The 19,883-nt window shown below is 41.8% G+C and overlaps 1 protein-coding gene, 1 long non-coding RNA gene and 1 pseudogene across 2 annotated transcripts; 1 reads left to right on the plus strand and 2 right to left on the minus strand.

Annotated features, from left to right (window-relative positions):
- The first annotated feature begins 5,310 nt into the window (after positions 1-5,310).
- On the plus strand, positions 5,311-7,481 carry LOC104429771 (E3 ubiquitin-protein ligase At1g63170). Its single transcript, XM_039306905.1, has 4 exons — positions 5,311-5,927; positions 6,092-6,211; positions 6,277-6,568; positions 6,829-7,481. Exons 1-4 carry the CDS (start codon positions 5,311-5,313, stop codon positions 7,006-7,008), a joined length of 1,209 nt encoding a protein of 402 aa, XP_039162839.1. The 3' UTR covers positions 7,009-7,481.
- Positions 7,482-8,662: 1,181 nt separating this feature from the next.
- On the minus strand, positions 8,663-10,764 carry LOC120289212. Its single transcript, XR_005547127.1, has 7 exons — positions 10,637-10,764; positions 10,359-10,415; positions 10,008-10,104; positions 9,854-9,912; positions 9,663-9,773; positions 9,451-9,551; positions 8,663-9,143 (listed from the first exon to the last, which is right to left on the minus strand). It is a non-coding gene; the product is annotated as an uncharacterized LOC120289212 (long non-coding RNA).
- Positions 10,765-14,829: 4,065 nt separating this feature from the next.
- Positions 14,830-19,406, minus strand: LOC108956831 (annotated as a pseudogene).
- Between the last annotated feature and the right edge of the window lie 477 nt (positions 19,407-19,883).

Genomic DNA, 19,883 nt, shown 5'->3' on the forward strand with positions numbered 1-19,883 from the left:
TGAAATTATCTTTGTCGCCAAGATCTTCTCCCTCATGTTCTTACAAACTATCTAGCTTAATCACCTAGATGAACGTAAAATCACAATCAACTCAAAATCAAAACCCTAAACGTTTTCCTATTGCTCTGAAATTGCCTTCATCGCCAACATCTTCTCCTTCATGTTCTTGTGAACTATTTGGCTCAATCACTAGGTGATCGTTGTCACGACCGAACCCCTTCGATAGGGAGGGAAATTAGGTTTAAGGGTATTGCTTTCATTGACTTAGGCTCTCCCAACTCATACCTCACGCGACATTGAGCATTCAAATTTTAAACAATTAACCCTACATGAATTCCAACTAAGGAGCCATCATTAGCCTTTTTTAATCCGCTAGAAACCAAGTAAATACATAAGGATATATTACTATTTGCACAACCAGAGACTGTAGACTCGATGACTTGATTACATTAGTCCTAAGTCTAATGCCCCTTCAATATGAAACTCGATTAAATGCTAATGCCATTGCTACCTATTGAAGAATTTTATGTTTCGTCCTAATCGTTCTAAAACAAAGAAAATAACATCCAAGACATTGAAATGCACAACCAAGTATAATCACAAAGAAAAGCACACATGCATCATAATATTGTACTTAAAAAGAAAAAGACAATCCAAAACAAGGAACCCTAATGTTTAGGCTTGTCCAATTTTAGGTTTTAATTTATGGGAATTTTCCAAATCTTCTGATTTTTTTAAAAATAATTTTCTGATTTTTTTAATGATTTTTCTGAATTAAATATATTTAAAATATTTTTATTTTTATGAATTTACGGTATTTTTAAATTTATTAATGATTTTTGGATTTTCTATGTTTTTATTATTTTTATGATTTTTTGAAATTTGTAATGAAATTTATGATTTTTTTATCTTTTATTATTATTAAACAAGGAATAGGTTTGTACTGGGTTTACTTGAAGTTGCCTTCGTGGCCAACATCTTCTCCCTCATGTTCTTACAAACCATCTAACTCAATCACATAGATGCTTGGAAGATCACAATCAACTTAAATTCAAAACCCTAAACACAAAATATTCTCGTTTCCAATCTTATGTTTTCCTATCATATCTTCTCCCTCCATGGGAATAGGCTTGCAGCTGGCTCTGCTCTTCAGCGATGGAGTGTGTCGATGGGCGATGAATTTATGTGTGTCTGTGTTTTATTTGCAAAGAAGAACCTTTCAAATTTGTGCAAATTTTGGAATCGATCGAGAGTGGGAGTGTAGCTCACGTATCTGGCATGAATGGATTCATCCTTCTGGATGAATTCCAGTTGAATGATAATTTGAAATTCGCTAATTGTATTTTTTAAAACTGAGAAAAATGGCTTAGCTTATTTTTATTCTCTCTCTTAAGAAAAGGAGGTTTATTTTAGTTTTATTATTCTAAAATAGATAGGTTTGATGAATCTTATAAATTCTTAAAATTTATTTATATCAAGAATTTATAAGATCCATTCCTAAAGAGAGAGAGAGAGAAAATTGGGTTTGATATTTTTATTTCGCTCTGAGTAACTCAATTTGATTTGGCCCCCTTTTTTACTCATCTCAGCCTCGCTGAGTTTATAATTTTCCCAAACTGGACTGAATAAAGTTCTTCAAAAGATTAAAAAAAAAAAAATCTTTGATGGGGTCAATTTTTGGTTTCACTGCACACTCAAACTTCACATTGATCACTCAATAAGTCATGAGAACATTAACCAACAATTAAGTTTATTCGGAATAGCTCACCAAACACTTGCTTGTTACCGATTTGGTTGTGCGATGCGATACCTAGGCTGTAAGTTATAATATAATTCTTCAATGCGGAAATTCAAAATAATGGATATTTGGTCTTTATGATTTTTGCAATAGGAGAGATAAAGACATACTTTTATCCATGGCGATACCGTTGAAAATAATTGTTACAAAAACTGAAGAGATGAAGAAATCCGATTTCTCTTTTTTGACCCACTTTTATTAACGTATTCTATCTGATGGAGAATTGAATACAATATTCACTCCTTGCTTGGGTGAAGAGTGTACTAGATTCTATTTATACACGCTATTAATAAGTGTTTTTGATTAAAGAGTATTTTTACTTTGTATGGGTTGCACCTTTTCGGGAAAATTGTAAATTCACAATAGAATCGTACCTTTCCATCATTTTTATAAGTGTTACAACCTTTCATAGCCAATACATTTTAGCACTTAAATATTTATTGAACCATTAATTAATAACATTACGTGGGCCACAATTATTCTTAAATTCTCCCACTTGGCTCATATGACCTCCATTTCATGGTTTAAAAAGACCATAATGTGCACAATAAAATAATGCTAAAAATTTAATTAAATTGACTATCACGTAATAATCACTATTAAGTAAAGAAAACTAATATGAATCATAGTGGTTATACGTCATTAATCGACATAATCCCTTTTGTGTAATACAACTATAGGTCTTTACTTAACATGATAAAAAAAAAAAAATGAGGAGTACAGTAATGGTCTAATTATAATGTATCTATTAAAGACTATTATGTTACACATTAATCTATTTCTATAGTGTATACTAAATAGAAAACATAAAATATGATAAACACATAAATGAGCTTCGAGTATCAAATATATAAACCTAATGTAATCATAATACAATTATTAATGACGTCCAATAATGCCCATATTCTCAACATGTTCATTAATGAATATGCTAGCATAAGAGTGTTGCTAATATACTCATTTGACACTCTCTGTCATTGTGAAAATCGCTATTGCTGTACACTGTTTCTGTAACTGTTTCAAAAGACAAAGATGATAAATCGCTATTGCTGTACACTGTTTCTGTAACTGTTTCAAAAGACAAAGATGATAAAGCGCCGTGAAAGAAAGAAAAAAAAATCGGTTTGGCCCAACCCATGGGAAAAGCCCAAACTGAGAAACTCGTAGGCCCATTCTCCAATGGGCCCATTCAAAGCTTAAAGTTGCAGATCAGAGATGCTGCAGCCAACAGCGACGGGGAAGACGCCTTTGGAATTCGCAGTGATTCGATGCAATGCAGAAGGTCGCTGCTTCGCAAATCGCTAGCATAAGCATTCCGATTCAACGACGAAGCGATCGCAATCGGCGCCAGATCCGGTGGCCTCTCGATTTTGCTTTGTGATCTCTCGTTCTTGCTTCAATTCGTTGTCGAGTTTCCATAGCTAGATCGGATCCTTCAGGCATTAGTACTTTTCATTTGCAGAGCACAATGCGTGGAATGCCTGCAGTGTAACTTCCGCATTTATGATTTTTCCTTTCTGTTGGATTCTCGTAGAGTCTAAAGTTAAACCAACTGAGGCCATTCGGGGAGGAAAGAAGGAGCCAAACCATAGTGTCTTTATGTATGAAAGATTAACTCACACTCCCTTAGTCAAATGTGCAGTAACAGGGACCTATATCGACCGTCACAGTACAATTCCGCCCGATGATTTGGTAGAAGGTTCCTTGACTTCGCTAGAGGACTGGGCCGTCCGCTGTGGATACAATCCAGACAACTTCGTGGGCCTTGAAGATCTGGAAGTTCTAGTGTGAGAGAGAATACGAACACTCTTTTTCTCTTGCGAAGCAGCAACTGTACAGCCTCTGTCTCGGAGATCCTCTGAGGAGACACGTGGAACATAAAAATTAGGGATTTCTTTTTTTTTTTTTTTTTTTGGTCAAAGGGTTTTTGATGTTCAATTTTTAGGTTCAATGAAGTTTCCATCTTGTTATTCAGATGGTGATTTTGGGTTCTTCTGCATCTTCTTTTTCCTTTCTCCGTGAATGTTAGAGAAAATATTGGGTACGTCTTATGTAGACAGCCTGGCAAACAAGAAGGCGGTGGGAGCGCGACACGTGTCCTCGTGGGACCCATAAGGTCAAGCGCCATCTTCCTCTCCTCGATCTCGACTCAGCGCTTCTTTCTCTCTCTCTCTCTCTCCTCTCCCAAATAACTCGGCTGTTGGCTCGGCTCGGCTCGACTCGGCTGGCAAAAGAAAGGACAGGTAATAAATGCGCAACACTCCCGCTTAAATTTTCTCTCTCCTCGCTTGAATTTTTTTGGTTTTGTCTCTCTTTCGTGGAAGAGCGAGACGGAACGAGCTGCACTTACTTCCTCCGTTTCCTTCTCGGCGCATCCCACCCCCTCCGCCTCCGCCTCTCCAAAAGCCTCACCGATCATCTACCTCGTCACGTCGCCTCCTCCAAGAGCCCCGCCGGTCGCAGCTGGTTTCTCAAACCTTCGCCTCCGATTTGTTTCCAACGTGGAGATCGAGGTTTGTGCTCGCGTTGGTCTCTCGGCAACTCCTGGGCCTCCGTCCGATTGCCTCCCTCCGACGAACTCGTCATCAACTCCGACTCCGAGCCGCCGCCGCCGCCGATGGCGTCCTCCGTCTTTGGTATCTGCTCGTCCTCCCCCTCCCTCAGGCCGAAGACGTCGCCCGCCTCCGCCGCGAAGTTGTCGGCCTCCGGCAGGAGGGAGGCGGCCTCGGTCTCGTTCCCGAGCGGTGCCGGGCTCCCCGCCGTCGACCGGGTGTTGTCCCTGTCGCTGGCCCGATCGGTCGCGAGGGGGATCTCGGTGGACCTAGGCAGGGCCGACGGCGCGGCGAAGAAGGAGAGGCGTGGGCTAGAGGGCTGGGGAGGATTCCTGCTCGCTGTGGACGAGGTACGTGGACTGGCTACACCAGCATTGGAGCTAGGGCTTTTCCTTGGACGTGAACCGAATCGGGTCCACGGACGAGTTCGTGGAGGAGATAGAGCCTCGGTTCCAGGCCGCGTTCAAGGCGATGGAGGAGCTGGGGAAGGGCGCGATCGCGAACCTGGCCCAGACGAGGGCCGCATGGTCGGGCACTACTGGTTGAGGAAGTTGGAACTCGCGCCGGCCGGGTTCCTGAAGGCGCAAATTGAGAGCACGCTTGACGCGGTCTGCGGTCCCAATTTCCCCTGTTCTTCTTTAATTGTTGTTTCCTGAGTTTAATGAGCTCGTGGTAATGATAATAATGATATCTATTGCTCCTATTCTAGAGGATTCTTAGAAGAGAAGCTTGACAATCGGTTTATTTGTTGACATTTGCTGAATGCCAAGTGTCGGGAGTTCTGTTGAAAGATGATAAAATTTTATTCATTGGAGCAAGTTCTCAATAAGACAGAAGCTCGTGACTTTTAACTTACAATGTTGGACACTCCCCGTCATATAGGTTTGTCTTTCGGTCGTCTTAGATGGATGTTGGAGCTCCCGAACGACGAGATAGTCGATAGATCGGTATCCTTTGCTAATGGAACAAGTGGAGAGTAGTAGTGGTCATCGGCACATAATTGATGTAGAGAGAAATGGGGACGCCTCATTGACAGCATCTCATGGTGATCAGCAACGCAGGGTAGACTCAACAGAGGATGAGGATGGACTTTCGCCTATCATGCCAGCCCTTGCGGATCAAACAACTGTAAATTCATCAAACAGATTGAACTCCGTGAATTCCTCTAGCACGAGAAGAAGGAGTGATGATTACCACCAGCATCGAACAAGTCCATTGAATTCTGGACTATGGATTTCAGTGGAGTTAGTTGTCACCGTGGGTCAAATTATAGCATCCATAGTGGTTTTGTCATTGTCAAGACATGAAAATCCAGAGGCTCCACTATTTGCATGGGTTGTAGGTTATGCATCTGGTTGTGTGGCAACACTGCCTATTCTTTACTGGCGTTATCATTCTGGCAACCGTGGTAGTGATCAGCAGTCCAGTCGATCCCATCGAGGGACTTCTCATAGTAGTCAATCAGAGCCTAGCTCTTATATAGCTATCTCTGTCACACAGTCCACAGATGAGGGCAATCAACATTCTGAAGAATCGGCATCATGGAATGGCCAAATTGCAGACACTCTGAGTTCACGGTAAAGTTCAATCGTTTCTTATGCTGCTCATGGATGATGATTGCTTCTCATCTATTCAAATTGAATTTCAATTTGCACGTTGTGGGATTGTTGGCATCATTCAGAATAACCTAGTCTATACAATCTATGATAGATGGAATCAACAGCTAATTTCGTTTTTGCAGAATTAGTGGGCTGGTGGACCATTTCAAGATGGCCTTAGACTGTTTTTTTGCTGTATGGTTTGTTGTTGGCTATGTGTGGATTTTTGGAGGTCACTCTTCACCTTCTGATACTCCGAAACTGTTCTGTTCTGTCTATACATGTAATTGCTGTGCTTGATGAAATATGTGTTGTGGCCCTTTTGCAGGTTATGTATAGCATTTCTAACTTTTAGCTGTATTGGATATGCCATGCCTTTTATACTATGTGCAACAATTTGTTGCTGCCTACCTTGCATAATGTCTGTTCTGGGCATCCGAGAAGACTTTTCGCAGACAAGAGGAGCCACCTCAGAAACCATCAATGCTCCTCCTATCTACAAATTCAAGGTGAAGCAAGACTTAAATGCTGACGGTGAGGAATTTAACACAGGAGGAAGTGAAGGCGGGGTCTTGGCTACAGGGACAGAAAAGGAGTGTTTCTTGTCAGGAGAAGATGCGGTAAGCATAAAATCCACTTATGTCCTCCCATTCCAATTCTGGAGTTCAAGCACCCTCCTGCTGAATTTTGACCTATAATGTAGGGCTAGCATTTGATTTCGCGTCCTAAAAAGAAAGGCCTCGCCTCACATCTGCTTATACGTTCCTTAACATGGTGAAACTATCATGATAGCAGCAAGTCACTAATGCTTACTATCGGCAGCTAGGCATGATATTTATCTTCAAGCAGACAAAGTGATGTTGCCATTGTATTTGTGCAGGTTTGCTGTATTTGCTTGTCAAGATATGCAGATAACGATGAACTTAAAGAGCTACCTTGTCACCATGTCTTCCACGTTGAGTGCATTGATAAATGGTTAAAGATCAATGCCTCATGCCCCCTCTGTAAAAGTGAGATTAGCGAGAGCAGTGGGCTTTCGCAATCTGACAGAGACAGCTAGAACTGAGGACGAGTTTCAAGTAGCTCAAGAATTTGCATAAGGGAGCTGCCCATGAATTTGCCAACTACAATGTTTGCTCATCGGACTTACGATGAAACAGGGCCTCTTCGCAGATACGTGTATTGACTTGGCACAGGTAGCAAGAGGTTATATCTGCAAAGAGGTTCTCTTGTGACGCATCGGATGATTTACCATTGCTACACTACACTATGTAGAAGTGAATCTCTTGCTTGGGAGTGGTCCCACCTTCTCAGGACATGTAAATGTGAGGTCGAAGTTGAATGGTCGGCTCATACGCCGGGTCCCGTGAAACGATCTGGGGGTGTTGCAATGGCAAAGGAATCTTTGCGCACAGATCCTATCTCGGGATAATGGTAATGATGTATATAGCTTGTTCGAAAATACAGCACATGGTGTATTTAATCATGTAAATTGCGATAAACTGTAACTATTCATCGTGTCATGTTCTCCTATTTTAGAGCCCTAGAGTGGGCATGCTTAAGATAAATGGAGGACCTCAGTACTATTGCTGTTACAGACAGTTACCAAAGGCTGATCAAGAAATAGCTAGCATAGTGCGTAATCAAAGTTGTAGCAATATGCTAAAAATTGCTGATATTTGCAGAGAACAACTTTAGTTTTATCTTTCCTCTTTTAAATAAAAAGATTGAAGACAGATGAGCAATAGAATTTGGAAGAACGTGATGGACAAAAACTGATCATGGATAGAGCAATAGCAATTTAGTCTTTGGTTTTGTTTTAGATTCTGTTTGTTTCATAGATTTGGAAAATATTTTTTTAATATTAATCACTTAGATCAAATTCAAATAATTAGTTCATGAAAAGTTCTCTCCATCCCTTGCAATTATGCATGTCTAAATATTTTTATGAACGTTAAAAATCTCTTATTCATTAATTTTTTATAGGCAATACAAGTAATATTCATTTTTAAAAGTGATACGAATGCATAATTTTTAAGATACACTTTACACAGTATCAAAGATCATTCCACACCATCCCTCACAAGATATGAGAGCATTGCGCAAGTGGTCGGTTTGGGACTCAGAAAAGAAGAAAAATGGCTTTTTCTTGAACTTACATATTTCGTGCCATTCATATTACTATTCTGGTTGTGGTCTCAGAAGGGAGATGAGGCTACATAATTTCAACCTCCTTATTTTGGTGCAAAAACAGCAAAAATGGCATACCATTATTTTCGCATTTTCTAAATTTATTTTCGAAGTTTCAGACGACTTAAAAGCAGGAGAAATTGCCAAAGGCCTCAAGAGATAATTTCTTTGAAGGTTGTTTCAGGGAAAACTAGAAGAAAGAAAAAGAAAATTAAACATTTTCCCTACAATCTAGGGAAATTTCCGTAACAGAAAAAAGATAAAGTCCAGCAAAACATATGGCTCCTCTACAACAACAACCCATTAGGAGACCACTTGTCTTCATCCATTTCATTAGTGATACGAAAAAATCAAAGAAGATAAATTAGAAGATAAATTAGGAGGTTCATATTAGCAAGGATAACATAGAGCCAAGGCCCGAATCACTCACTTGCATACCAAAAATAGAAAACTTTCATGACCTGAAACTAGAAAACGAAGAACAAAAACCAACCCAGGAGAGCATTTCTTATTGATGCAAAATCTATCATTTGTAACATCTCATTCCAAAATTTTTCACAGAACGCAATGTTTATACAAAGGAAAAACAATGGTGGACATAAATAAGGGAAGTACAACATGTCTCCAGAAGTAAGTTTGCAGAGGCCACTTGTTCTTAAGGCTGATGAAGCATCCGTTCTTCAAAATTTCTCCTATGGCTCCACCTCAGGATGTCCTATAGATTGTAAAACTAACAATGCAAAAAGGGAAACCTTAGCTTAATGCATATTCCCATTGCCCAAAATGAGCTTTCAACTCCACTTGTTAGATAGAGAGGTCCTTAAAAGCTTCCAGTTTTCCATTTGACGCAAGAGAATCCATGCTTATGCCACCCGCAGGATGGTTGACTCCATTTTCAGGATTACTAGAAATCTGGTTGTACGAGGACTTTAGAACTGCAGAACTGCGACTTCCTTCAAAAATATGTGGAGTGCGGGAAGTATTCAGCACAACGTAATTTCCATCCTGTTGAAGATGTATTTTACAAGTGTCAGAGACACCATCTCAAAAGTCAAATCTAGCTTTATCCAATCATAATATCCCATCTTTGTATTCAGTAAAATGAGTAGGCCAATAAGGAAGTAGGGATAGAAGAATGGTCATCAGTAACGAAATTCACCGACGAGATCCCTCCCTGACTCTCACACCCCAACACACACCCACCCAGCCACCCACTGGCTACCCTATACTGCTGCTACTCCAATTATTCCAACAGATACTCCACATTTTAAGCATAACTTTACCAAAAACAGTTGATGAGATCAAAACTTACTTGATGCAGCATCCATATCAACTACTGCTGAGGAGAGTAGCTTGTGAACCGCAATACAATCCTTGAGTTTCCATTCCTTAACTGATCTGAGTGCTCCATTTCTATGCAACATAACGTGGACATGCTCAACAGATTATCAAGGGGATGGCAGCGTAAAACGGTCCAAAACAAATGAAATGAAGATGGTAGACCTTCGTTGCAACAAACAGTACCTTTGCACCAAGTTGTTGCTTGAATCCTCAATTAATTTCACAGCCTTGCCCTTATTGCTGGGTTCCAAAGATACAGCATTTCTGCAGCAGCTGCCTTGTGCATCAAGGAATCTGCACACACAAAAAGAAGACCAAGCACACTTAGAACCTGTTATAACACACATAAGAAAATTGTCTGATGTTGAGGATACCTTTATGCTTATTGAGGAATGACTCATTTGCCTCTAACAGAGACTTCCCATGCAAATGACTGCAAGATGAACAATTGTATGTGTTAAAAGACTGCCATATTGAAAAAACAAACAAGAAAGATATAGCAAGTCCAAAAGACAGGTTGTAAAGAACCTGATTTATGGTCGTTCAGCTTCTAATACAGTGCAAATAAGTTTCTCAGAGTCAGTAGCTGGGGCAGCCATGGAACTAACTACGTGGAAAACTTTAACTGCAGCATAAGAAGCACCCATCAGGAACAACACCAAGCCGTCAAAGTCTCTAGCAACCGGGAAACAATATAGACCACCACTGAAAAGAATTGAGGAAAAAGCAGCAGCAACACAGATCAACATACTATGACTTGCATCAAAATTTACAGACACCCAAAAGATGCGACAAATATATCAACAGCTCAACCCAAGGAGTTAAGAGGACATATGAGAATGATAAAATATCTCGAGTGCAAACTAGAGAGGAACTAACCAGGCACCTATGTGTGTCAGGGCTTTCTGCGTCCAACCGGAGCAGCTGCTTCACCGCCTGGGTTTATGAAAAGAGCAGCATATAAAGATGCATATATTAAAATGGAGGTAAGTAGAAAATTAAATTGCAAGCAGCACATATATAGGAAAAAGAAACAGAACATTTATCAGCTTGTCATTAAGTTACTCTGAACAATATGTTTCAAGAAGTTTCAAGAGTAAGAAAGTCACTGGACAAAAGAAAAAAGAAGAAGCAAAGTAACCCCCAGGCAAAATTACCTGAAAAGCAAGCAAAGTTTTCCACTTTCTCATATTTACTTCAAACGAAAGAATGTGTGTTTCCAAAGAATCAGGTGAGCTCCTTTGAAGCCGCTTCAATTACTTTGTTGCCTTTGATAGTGGATCCTCGACCTACCACCACATATACATAATGGAATCCAGGTCACAGCAGCAACTTTTAATAAAAAGGAAGTTACATAATATATGAAGCCAAAAAGAAGATTGCGCAGGAATATTACATACACTAATTTATCGGAAGAAGCTGCTCATTGGTACATATCATGCTCTCTCTAGAAACGATAAAGCACATTTTTTGGCGAAAGGAATGTAATCACCAATTCCAATATTAGTATTTTCATGTGCTATTCAGAATCAAAATGGGCAGGCATTCGCGTATATGACAGAATGCCTATCCCCCCTCCTTTATGAGACACTTTTTTTTTAATCGTAGCCTAACTATTTCCCATTTCATAGATGGATATCTAGGGACTCAAGTCTAAATAAAATTGACTGTACACAATTGTAATTTGCACCAGACATATTTTACTTGAGTAATTATGAAAATTGAATCTGACAAGAAGATACCTTGTAAGTCCAGCTAACTTGGTGCTATAATTTGACCCACGGTGACAACTAACTCCACTGAAATCCATAGTCCAGAATTCAATGGACTTGTTCGATGCTGGTGGTAATCATCACTCCTTCTTATCGTGCTAGAGGAATTCACGGAGTTCAATTTGTTTGATGAATTTACAGTTGTTTGATCCGCAGGGGCTGGCATGATAGGCGAAAGTCCATCCTCATCCTCTGTTGAGTCTACCCTGCGTTGCTGATCACCATGAGATGCTGTCAATGAGGCGTCCCCATTTCTCTCTACATCAATTATGTGCCGATGACCACTACTACTCTCCACTTGTTCCATTAGCAAAGGATACCGATCTATCTGACTATCTCTGTCGTTCGGGAGCTCCAACATCCATCTAAGATGACCGAAAGACAAACCTATATGACAGGAGTGTCCAACATTGTAAGTTAAAAGTCACGAGCTTCCTGTCTTATTGAGAACTTGCTCCAATGAATAAAATTTTATCATCTTTCAACGAACTCCCGACACTTGGCATTCAGCAAATGTCAACAAATAAACCGATCGTCAAGCTTCTCTTCTAAGAATCCTCTAGAATAGGAGCAATAGATATCATTATTATCATTACCACGAGCTCATTAAACTCGGGAAACAACAATTAAAGAAGAACAGGGGAAATTGCAGACCGCAGACCGCGTCAAGCGTGCTCTCAATATGCGCCTTCAGAACCCGGCCGGCGCGAGTTCCGACTTCCTCAACCGCAGTGCTGACCATGCGGCCCTCGTCCGCCCGGTTCGCGATCGCGCCCTTCCCCGCTCCTCCATCGCCTTGAACGCGGCCTGGAACCGAGGCTCTATCTCCTCCACGAACTCGTCCGTGGACCCGATTCGGTTCACGTCCAAGGAAAAGCCCTAGCTCCGGTGCTGGTGTAGCCAGTCCACGTACCTCGTCCACAGCGAGCAGGAATCCTCCCCAGCCCTCTAGCCTGCGCCTCTCCTTCTTCGCCGCGCCGTCGGCCCTGCCTAGGTCCACCGAGATCCCCCTCACGACCGATCGGGCTAGCGACAGGGACAACACCCGGTCGACGGCGGGAGCCCGGCGCCGCTCGGGAACGAGACCAAGGCCGCCTCCCTCCTGCCGGAGGCCGACGGCTTCGCGGCGGAGGCGGGCGACGTCTTCGGCCCGAGGGAGGGGGAGGACGAGCAGATACCGAGAGACGGAGGACGCCATCGGCGCGGCGGCGGCTCGGAGTCGGAGTTGATGACGAGTTCGTCGGAGGGAGGCAATCGGACGGAGGCCCAGGAGTTGCCGAGAGACCAACGCGAGCACAAACCTCGATCTCCACGTTGGAAACAGTCGGAGGCGAAGGTTTGAGAAACCAGCTGCGACCGGCGGGGCTCTTGGAGGAGGCGACGTGACAGAGGTAGATGATCGGCGAGGCTTTTTGGAGAGGCGGAGGCGGAGGGGGTGGGATGCGCTGAGAAGGAAACGGAGGAAGTAAGTGCAGCTCGTTCCGTCTGCTCTTCCACGAAAGAGAGACAAAACCAAAAAAATTCAAGCGAGGAGAGAGAAAATTTAAGCGGGAGTGTTGCGCATTTATTACCTGTCCTTTCTTCTGCCAGCCGAGTCGAGCCGAGCCGAGCCAACAGCCGAGTTATTTGGGAAAGGAGAGAGAGAGAGAGAGAGAGAGAAAGAAGCGCTGAGTCGAGATCGAGGAGAGGAAGATGGCGCTTGACCCTATGGGTCCCACGAGGACACGTGTCGCGCTCCCACCGCCTTCTTGTTTGCCAGGCTGTCTACATAAGACGTACCCAATATTTTCTCGTGAATGTCAACATTCATTTACTGTTTTTCACTGTTGAAAAAGATGAAGATAAGCGCCGTAAAATCGGCTAGGCCCACCCACTGCATGAAAAAAGCAAAACCTAAGAAGAAACTGCGGCAAGGCCCATTTGTCAATGGGCGTTTGCGCTTCATAGCTAGATCGAATCCTCCAGGCGTCTGGATTCAGAACCCAGTTTTGGTTAGCTTGATGTCGCTTGTACTTTAGAGGTAGCTGTTTTTCATTTTCAATGACAGTCCACCTCAGATAATTGTATGTGTCGAGCTGTTAGTTGTGGCAACTTGCTCTGTTAAATTTTCTTAAAAGTCTTGTATGACATTTTGCATTGATGTCAATCAAAATTTGTTTGCAGTGATATATTTCACATGATTATACCTTTTAGGCTCCAGTCAATTTCTTATCTTCTAATTTTCAGAGGGCAAGAATTAATGTCTGTATAGGTCACTGCAATCTGCATTTACAACTCAAGTTACTCGATTATCTCTTCTGGTGTCTTTCTTTCTTCTCACTAATGGATTTACTACCTGGTGGCTGTTGCTTCGTCTTTTTAATGCTGATATGTACTGGTACCTCTGTTGCTTTTTCTCTTGACGTAGTATGGGCAAGAATTTCATTGGACAGCAAGGTTCAGTTACAAAATCTAATTTTACTGTTGTAGTAAACTCATATCCTCCCGTTATATTTGTTATCCCATAGTCATCTTAATCCATTGAGTTGTTGATCTATTTGCAAATCTTGTCTTATTCTTAGGTTGTTGGTTCTCCTGCATTATTAGAAATGTCCGCTAACTTCCAGCAGTTCTCCTGATGAAAACTTGCTTTATCTATCTTAACGTGTGCTCTGGAGGATTAGTTTCTGACATTGTTTTAGCGCAACTGGTTCTATTTGCAAGTCTGTTTATCATGCCTTTTATTGCTGGTGCAGTCAAACAAGTTGATCCACAGTAGCTCGCACATGGTTTCTTCGTCGTCCAACTCTATGCTTTCTAATGGTTACTTCATGTATATATTGTAGGCACTTCTCTGGTGTCCGTTGCCAGTGATGGCTTGCTTCTTCTCTGGAGTGCGGACCATGGCCAAGATTCTCGAAAACTAGTACTCAAGTTGAGCTTGAAAGTACTATTTTCCCCTATGCTCTCCTTATTCTTATTATGATCTTTCACTTGTGATGGCCTAAAAACATGTTAATGACACTTTGCTTCATGTGCTTAATGTCTTGATTCCAGTACCAAATAATCCTATTCGGAAGGAATGATGAGGATAGAAGAAGCAACGACAAGGGATCTTATTCGAGTTCGAGCAGCAAGAGTAGCATGTCAAGAAATGGAAGTATTATGTTGACGGACAGAAGCAAAGTCGGTTCTTGCATGATGGAACCATTTAATATTCACACGAAAAGAGCGCAAGTTGTTCTAATGGAATACTAGTGTAAGGTAGAGCTGTTAAATGGGTGGATCAGGTTGGGTTGTGCAATCCATTTAACACCTCTAGTGTAAGGTATGGGTTTTTAGAAGTCAAAAGAAAAGGAATAAAAGAGACCACCGTGCGAAATAAAAGGAAGAGAGAGAGAAGAGCATTTCGAGAAAAGGTCAAAAAAGAGGAGAAAGAAGAAGAGAGGGGAAGACGAAGATGAGGAAAGTGGAAAAGAGGCGGGCTTTCACAAACGCCTTACCTTACAAAGCTGATTTGACTTACATAAATTTGAATTAACCAAATTACTAGCGTACACATGCTGCTTCATTTCTATTGCAAAATCTATGTAAGGTAAAACAAATTCAGAATTTCGACCATCATCTTCCTTCGACCACAGAATTCGTCATGGTGTTCACGGAGAAAATACTTTCCCCTTGTGCCTCCTTATCGTGACTTGGATTTCCCCTTTGGAAGGTGAACGTTGGAGGTCTCGGCTGACGAAGATCTGACTCACCGCTCAGCATCCGAACTACGGATAGCATGTTGGGTCGGTCCGTCATTTGGTCCTGCACACAGAGAAGCCCCACCTGAATGCATCTCATTGCTTCTGATGGCGAACAAGTATTAACTATAGCTTCATCCCTTAGGTCTGGTCCTCTATCTTCGCTCCACAATTGCCATGCCTGTAAGAATGAGAGAATAAGAGAACATAGGGAGAAGAAATAGCCGAAGGATTATAGAAGATCACTCGAGACTGTACTCCTCACACTTACATAGGAAAGAAGATTGAAATGCTGGCCATTGTAGTATAAGCTCGTGTTCTTTTTGCCAGCAACAATCTCAAGTAGCAACGCCCCAAAGCTATAAACATCGGATTTCTCAGAAAAAATCCCTCCCATGACGTACTCAGGAGACATATATCCTCTGCAATTAATTATCATGTTAATCAATCAAGTTATAGAGTTTCCTAATTGCGTTGTAGAGTTTCCTAATTTAATTTATAATTTCAGCAAGAAGGCTTGAATACTAACAGTGTTCCTACAACTTTGTGAGTATTTAGCAAAACTTGAGTGCCTTCGAAGATCCGCGCCAGCCCAAAGTCCGAAATTTTTGGGTTCATTTTCTCATCCAAGAGAATATTGCTTGCCTTCAAATCTCGATGGATAACTCGAAGGTAAGAATCGTGATGCAGATATAGAAGCCCACTTGCGATCCCTTGAATGATGCGGAAACGTGTATCCCAATTGAGTTATGCTTTCCTTTTTGAATCTAAGCAAGGAAGAAAGAGAAAAAATTCGTGACCTTAAATACTACTAAGATATATATATATATATATCCATCAACACAAGTATGATTTGAAAAGAGTGAGACCAACCAAACAGAAAGGAATCTAAGCTTTTGTTTGACAAGTACTCGTATACTAAAATCTTTTCTTCTCCCTCGACGCAGCAGCCCATGAGTCTGACCAGATTTCGATGCTGAAGTTTCGATATTAGAACGATCTCATTCTTAAACTCATCCGTGCCTTGGCCTGAGCTAGTGGAAAGTCTTTTGACAGCTATCTCCTTTCCATCATTCAGCATTCCCTGTTTCCGAACTCAAAGACCTGTCAGACCTTGGATAATGTCATAAAATTCCCTAAACGAACATCTTAGAGAAGGCTTTTACCTTATAAACGGGTCCAAACCCTCCTTGGCCAAGTTTATTTGTTGCATCAAAGTTGTTAGTTGCAAGAAGTAAGCTACTAAAACTGAACAGCTTAAATTGGGATGCGTCATTTTGCTTCAGCTGATCTTTCCATGCATTTCCAAAAGACATTTCTCCTCTTTTATCAGTTATATCTGGCCAGTCAAGTGCGTTAGGAATTTGGCTAAGTTTTTAGATTACAATCAATGTGAAATTAAGCATTGGACGTGAGCTGCTGGTACCTCTTTTGCTGGCTCTCCACTTCCAGAGACCGAAAATAGCAGTTCCAACGAACATGCTGCCTAGGATGGTACTTATGCTGATGATAAGTTTTGCTTCTGTTGACATGCCTGACATGAGAAAAGAATTGTAAGATGTGCGATAAAGTTTAAATGAAACTCATAGTGAAACTTCTTATACCTGTATTGTCATGCGCGACCCGAATATATACATCTTGCCCAGCTGTTGAAAACTCCTGAAAATCCATGAGATCTTCAGCCCAGACCAAACACCCTATCGTCTGGACAAAAGAATAAGCCAAGCAAGAACAATTATTCATGCACCAGCTTTGGCATTTTCCTACATCTCCAGGGTCTGATGAATATTCTGCAGAATCAGGCACTTTCATCTGTTTCATGTGTACAAAGACATCTTTCTTCATCTGCGTTGAAGGCGACCTGCTTGTGTTCTTCTGGCAGTTCAATTCTGTTTCTCTAATGCACCCCCTGGTCCAATTCCTTCTGTTCCATTCTTCTTTCGATCGCGGCATAAACCCTTTTACGCAACGGCAGATAGGAGAGTTTTTTGAGTTGCAGATGCCAAAGGGACCACAAGTTCCATAAATGTCACAACTGGTGCTCGGTGCTGCCAAATTTTTCAACCAACCATTGGATCCATAATTCCATATCATTTGTGCTAGAACTCCTTCGGGTGAAATGAAGCCATAAGCAAGAAAAGAGTTGTTATCAGAATCAGCAGAGAAATAAGCGGTTCCCTGCTGAGGATCGTTCTGGAGACTGTACCCGGTATGGTATGAGGATTTCATTTCTGGTATGCCGATGAATGTCGATTTATCCCATGGTCCACTTCTCCAATAAGAGGTGGAGCCATTCCGAGTGAGAAGTTGCGGCGGAGTCTCTGATGTAATCGCAGTGGTGAAATTTCCCGATGATGGATCGTTGTTGTTTTTCCAGGAAACTAAAACCCGTCTCTCTCCTGTTCTCTTGTTTAGTCCTATCTTCATGTTTGGTAGAATTGTATCAGTTGGATCATCAAAGCTTGCCCATACTTCAGTAGAATTCCTGTCTTGTAGAACAAACTTTCCACCATCTGAAAGCATTGCTGCTGTATTATTTGACTGGACAGAAACATTGGTGGACCAAACTATGTTCTGCTGTCCATCCACGAGCTTCAAATTCCCATCACTGCCTATCGTTAATTTCGCAGACCGATCTGCGGACGTGAGTGGCGAATCCCTATTGGCCACCCACACGGTTTTAGAAGGCGTCAAGTTCTTGTACCATATGCCAACATACTGGTTTTCCGACCCATTCGGCGTGAAGAAGCCAAGCTCGAAGATTTGGCCTGAGGAGACGAGAGTTTGGTTCTGAAAGAGTGGCTCCGATGTAGGAATATTGTGAACCGCGCCACTGGCTATATGTCTCGCCGGAAGTAGGAAGAAGAAGACCAAGCAAGAGCACCAAGCAATTATGAGTCGCATAATAAGAATGAATGAGCCTGACGAACTCGGCGGCTTCGGTCTAATCTGCACTTTCTGCTTATCAAGAATAGATGATCAGGATTTTCTGCCGAGGTGGCTCCATTTTGGCTGGGTCCGCCTGAGGCCCGGTAACATTAATAATAAGAAAACGAAGTCAAGAAGTCAAAATGTCAACCAACATGAAAAGAAGTGGGTTTGGTGCGGGCCTACCGTTCACGAGACGGAGGGCTACGAGTTGACCGGTTTTATTCAAAGACAACCTTCCCCGAATTGTCTCTCATTTTATTTTATTTCAATTATGGTTAGAATTTCTTGTTGCATTTGTGTTGAGCCTTTAGTGTATGACTAGAGAAGAAACTTTGTATGTCCTACTATATTAGGTGATTAGTGGAAATTTTTCAACAATCCGTGAAATCTTGGAGTTGTTTGCCTTTGTCCTTTTTTTTTTTTTAAGGTTGTATTACTGAAATATTGCTCGTTATTGTTGGGGTTAACTCAATTTAGTTTTGGGGAAGATGTTGATCTTGAATTGGTTTAATTCTTGATGAATTGTTGGCCAGTTTTCCCCAACACTCCATAACTGTTGTTTTCACCTAACCATATTTTCATTGACAATTCAACTTTGAGATTGTTCCTGTTCAAATTTGACTTAGATTCTCAGTTTACACCTGCATCATCCTCCTCCACAAAATTCGAATTTTTTTATCTGTTAACCCATACAATGGATGAGATCGAAGTGTTGTGTAATCAATTATTTAAGGCCGTGCATTTATGTTAGAATTTAGAACAATTTCAAGTGCCTACAACTATAAGTCAACACAAATAGTCACTCCATGTTATTTGTAATGTCATTCTTAAAATGTCTAAAATGTAATGTGTTCTTGAACTTTCAATTGCTTGGATTCATATCAAACCAAATTTGAAGATGAGTACATATAAGCCATTTAAATTATTAAATTATGTCTCAAGTTTGAACGTTTGCAAAATACGATCTGCTTGGATAAGTTTTTTTAAATATTTGATCGTGAGTCTTGTTAAAGATAATATTCAAGATTGCGTGCGAGAAAAGAAATCCTCTTGGGCTTGGATGTCTTCTTCAAATCCTAATCCTTTTGGGGGACGATGACACGGGAGGTTCACGGGATCGGAGCTTCTATCAGCAGCACAGCGGCCACGGCATATCAAGAGGCGATGGCATCATCTCGTGCGGGCGGCACATACTTTATCCGGAGAAATCGTTTCCCAGCTTTAAGCCCCCCTTGATGCCAACAGGCGCAGATATCGACACAAGAAATTTAAACCCGGACGCCTTGAAGCCGCTCCTTGCTTCCGGTTGCAAGGTGACGACAAGCCGCTGCCAAAGCATCCTCGACCCTCTCCGTCGATCCGGTGGCGGGGTACGGATGGAGAGATACGACGTACGAAGAAGTAGCGAGCAGACTTCCGCCGGTACAGCGCCGGGGGAGGAACCATGCACGGTTCTTCTCCATCACAATCAGTCGCGAGCCCTCCCCTTCTGTCCCCATCGCCCCCAGTAGGGGTGAGCGGTTCCCGGTTCCTTACAGGTTCCGCTTGGAACCTGGAACCTACCCTCTGGGTACGGGTTCCTCATTTTTGGAACTGGAACCTACCCGTCGTCGAACCAAGAACCTGGAACCTACCCGTCACGAGGTTCCAAGGTCGGTTCCAGTTCCAACAGTTCCAACAGTTCTTTATTTTATTTTTTTTTTCATTTTTAGTTAAAAAAATGGAAATGAATGCAGCAATAATAACAACATAGCCATGAATCCTGCAACCTGATGCTAGAACACACTTCACATGCTAAACCGACTTGAAGCTATTGAAGACGCCCAATAAACTGATGTTACGTTACTCTCATTTAGACATTGCAGATAGCAAACCAGCTGGTAGGCGAAATTGGGCACTTACATCACTACTGCATACATATCACATAAGTTGAAATTCCTCAGAATTGACACAACTAAAAGCTCCCCAATGTCTGG

This window comes from Eucalyptus grandis, chromosome 2 (assembly GCF_016545825.1).
Source record: "Eucalyptus grandis isolate ANBG69807.140 chromosome 2, ASM1654582v1, whole genome shotgun sequence".
NCBI lineage: Eukaryota > Viridiplantae > Streptophyta > Magnoliopsida > Myrtales > Myrtaceae > Eucalyptus > Eucalyptus grandis.

Bases quoted from the DNA above. Each gene is read 5' to 3' on its own strand.
- LOC104429771 (XM_039306905.1), top strand. From the start codon at position 5,311: ATGGAACAAGTGGAGAGTAGTAGTGGTCATCGGCACATAATTGATGTA. The intron at 5,928-6,091 runs GTAAAGTTCAAT...TCGTTTTTGCAG, and splicing joins GCAGACACTCTGAGTTCACG to AATTAGTGGGCTGGTGGACC. The intron at 6,569-6,828 runs GTAAGCATAAAA...GTATTTGTGCAG, and splicing joins TCTTGTCAGGAGAAGATGCG to GTTTGCTGTATTTGCTTGTC.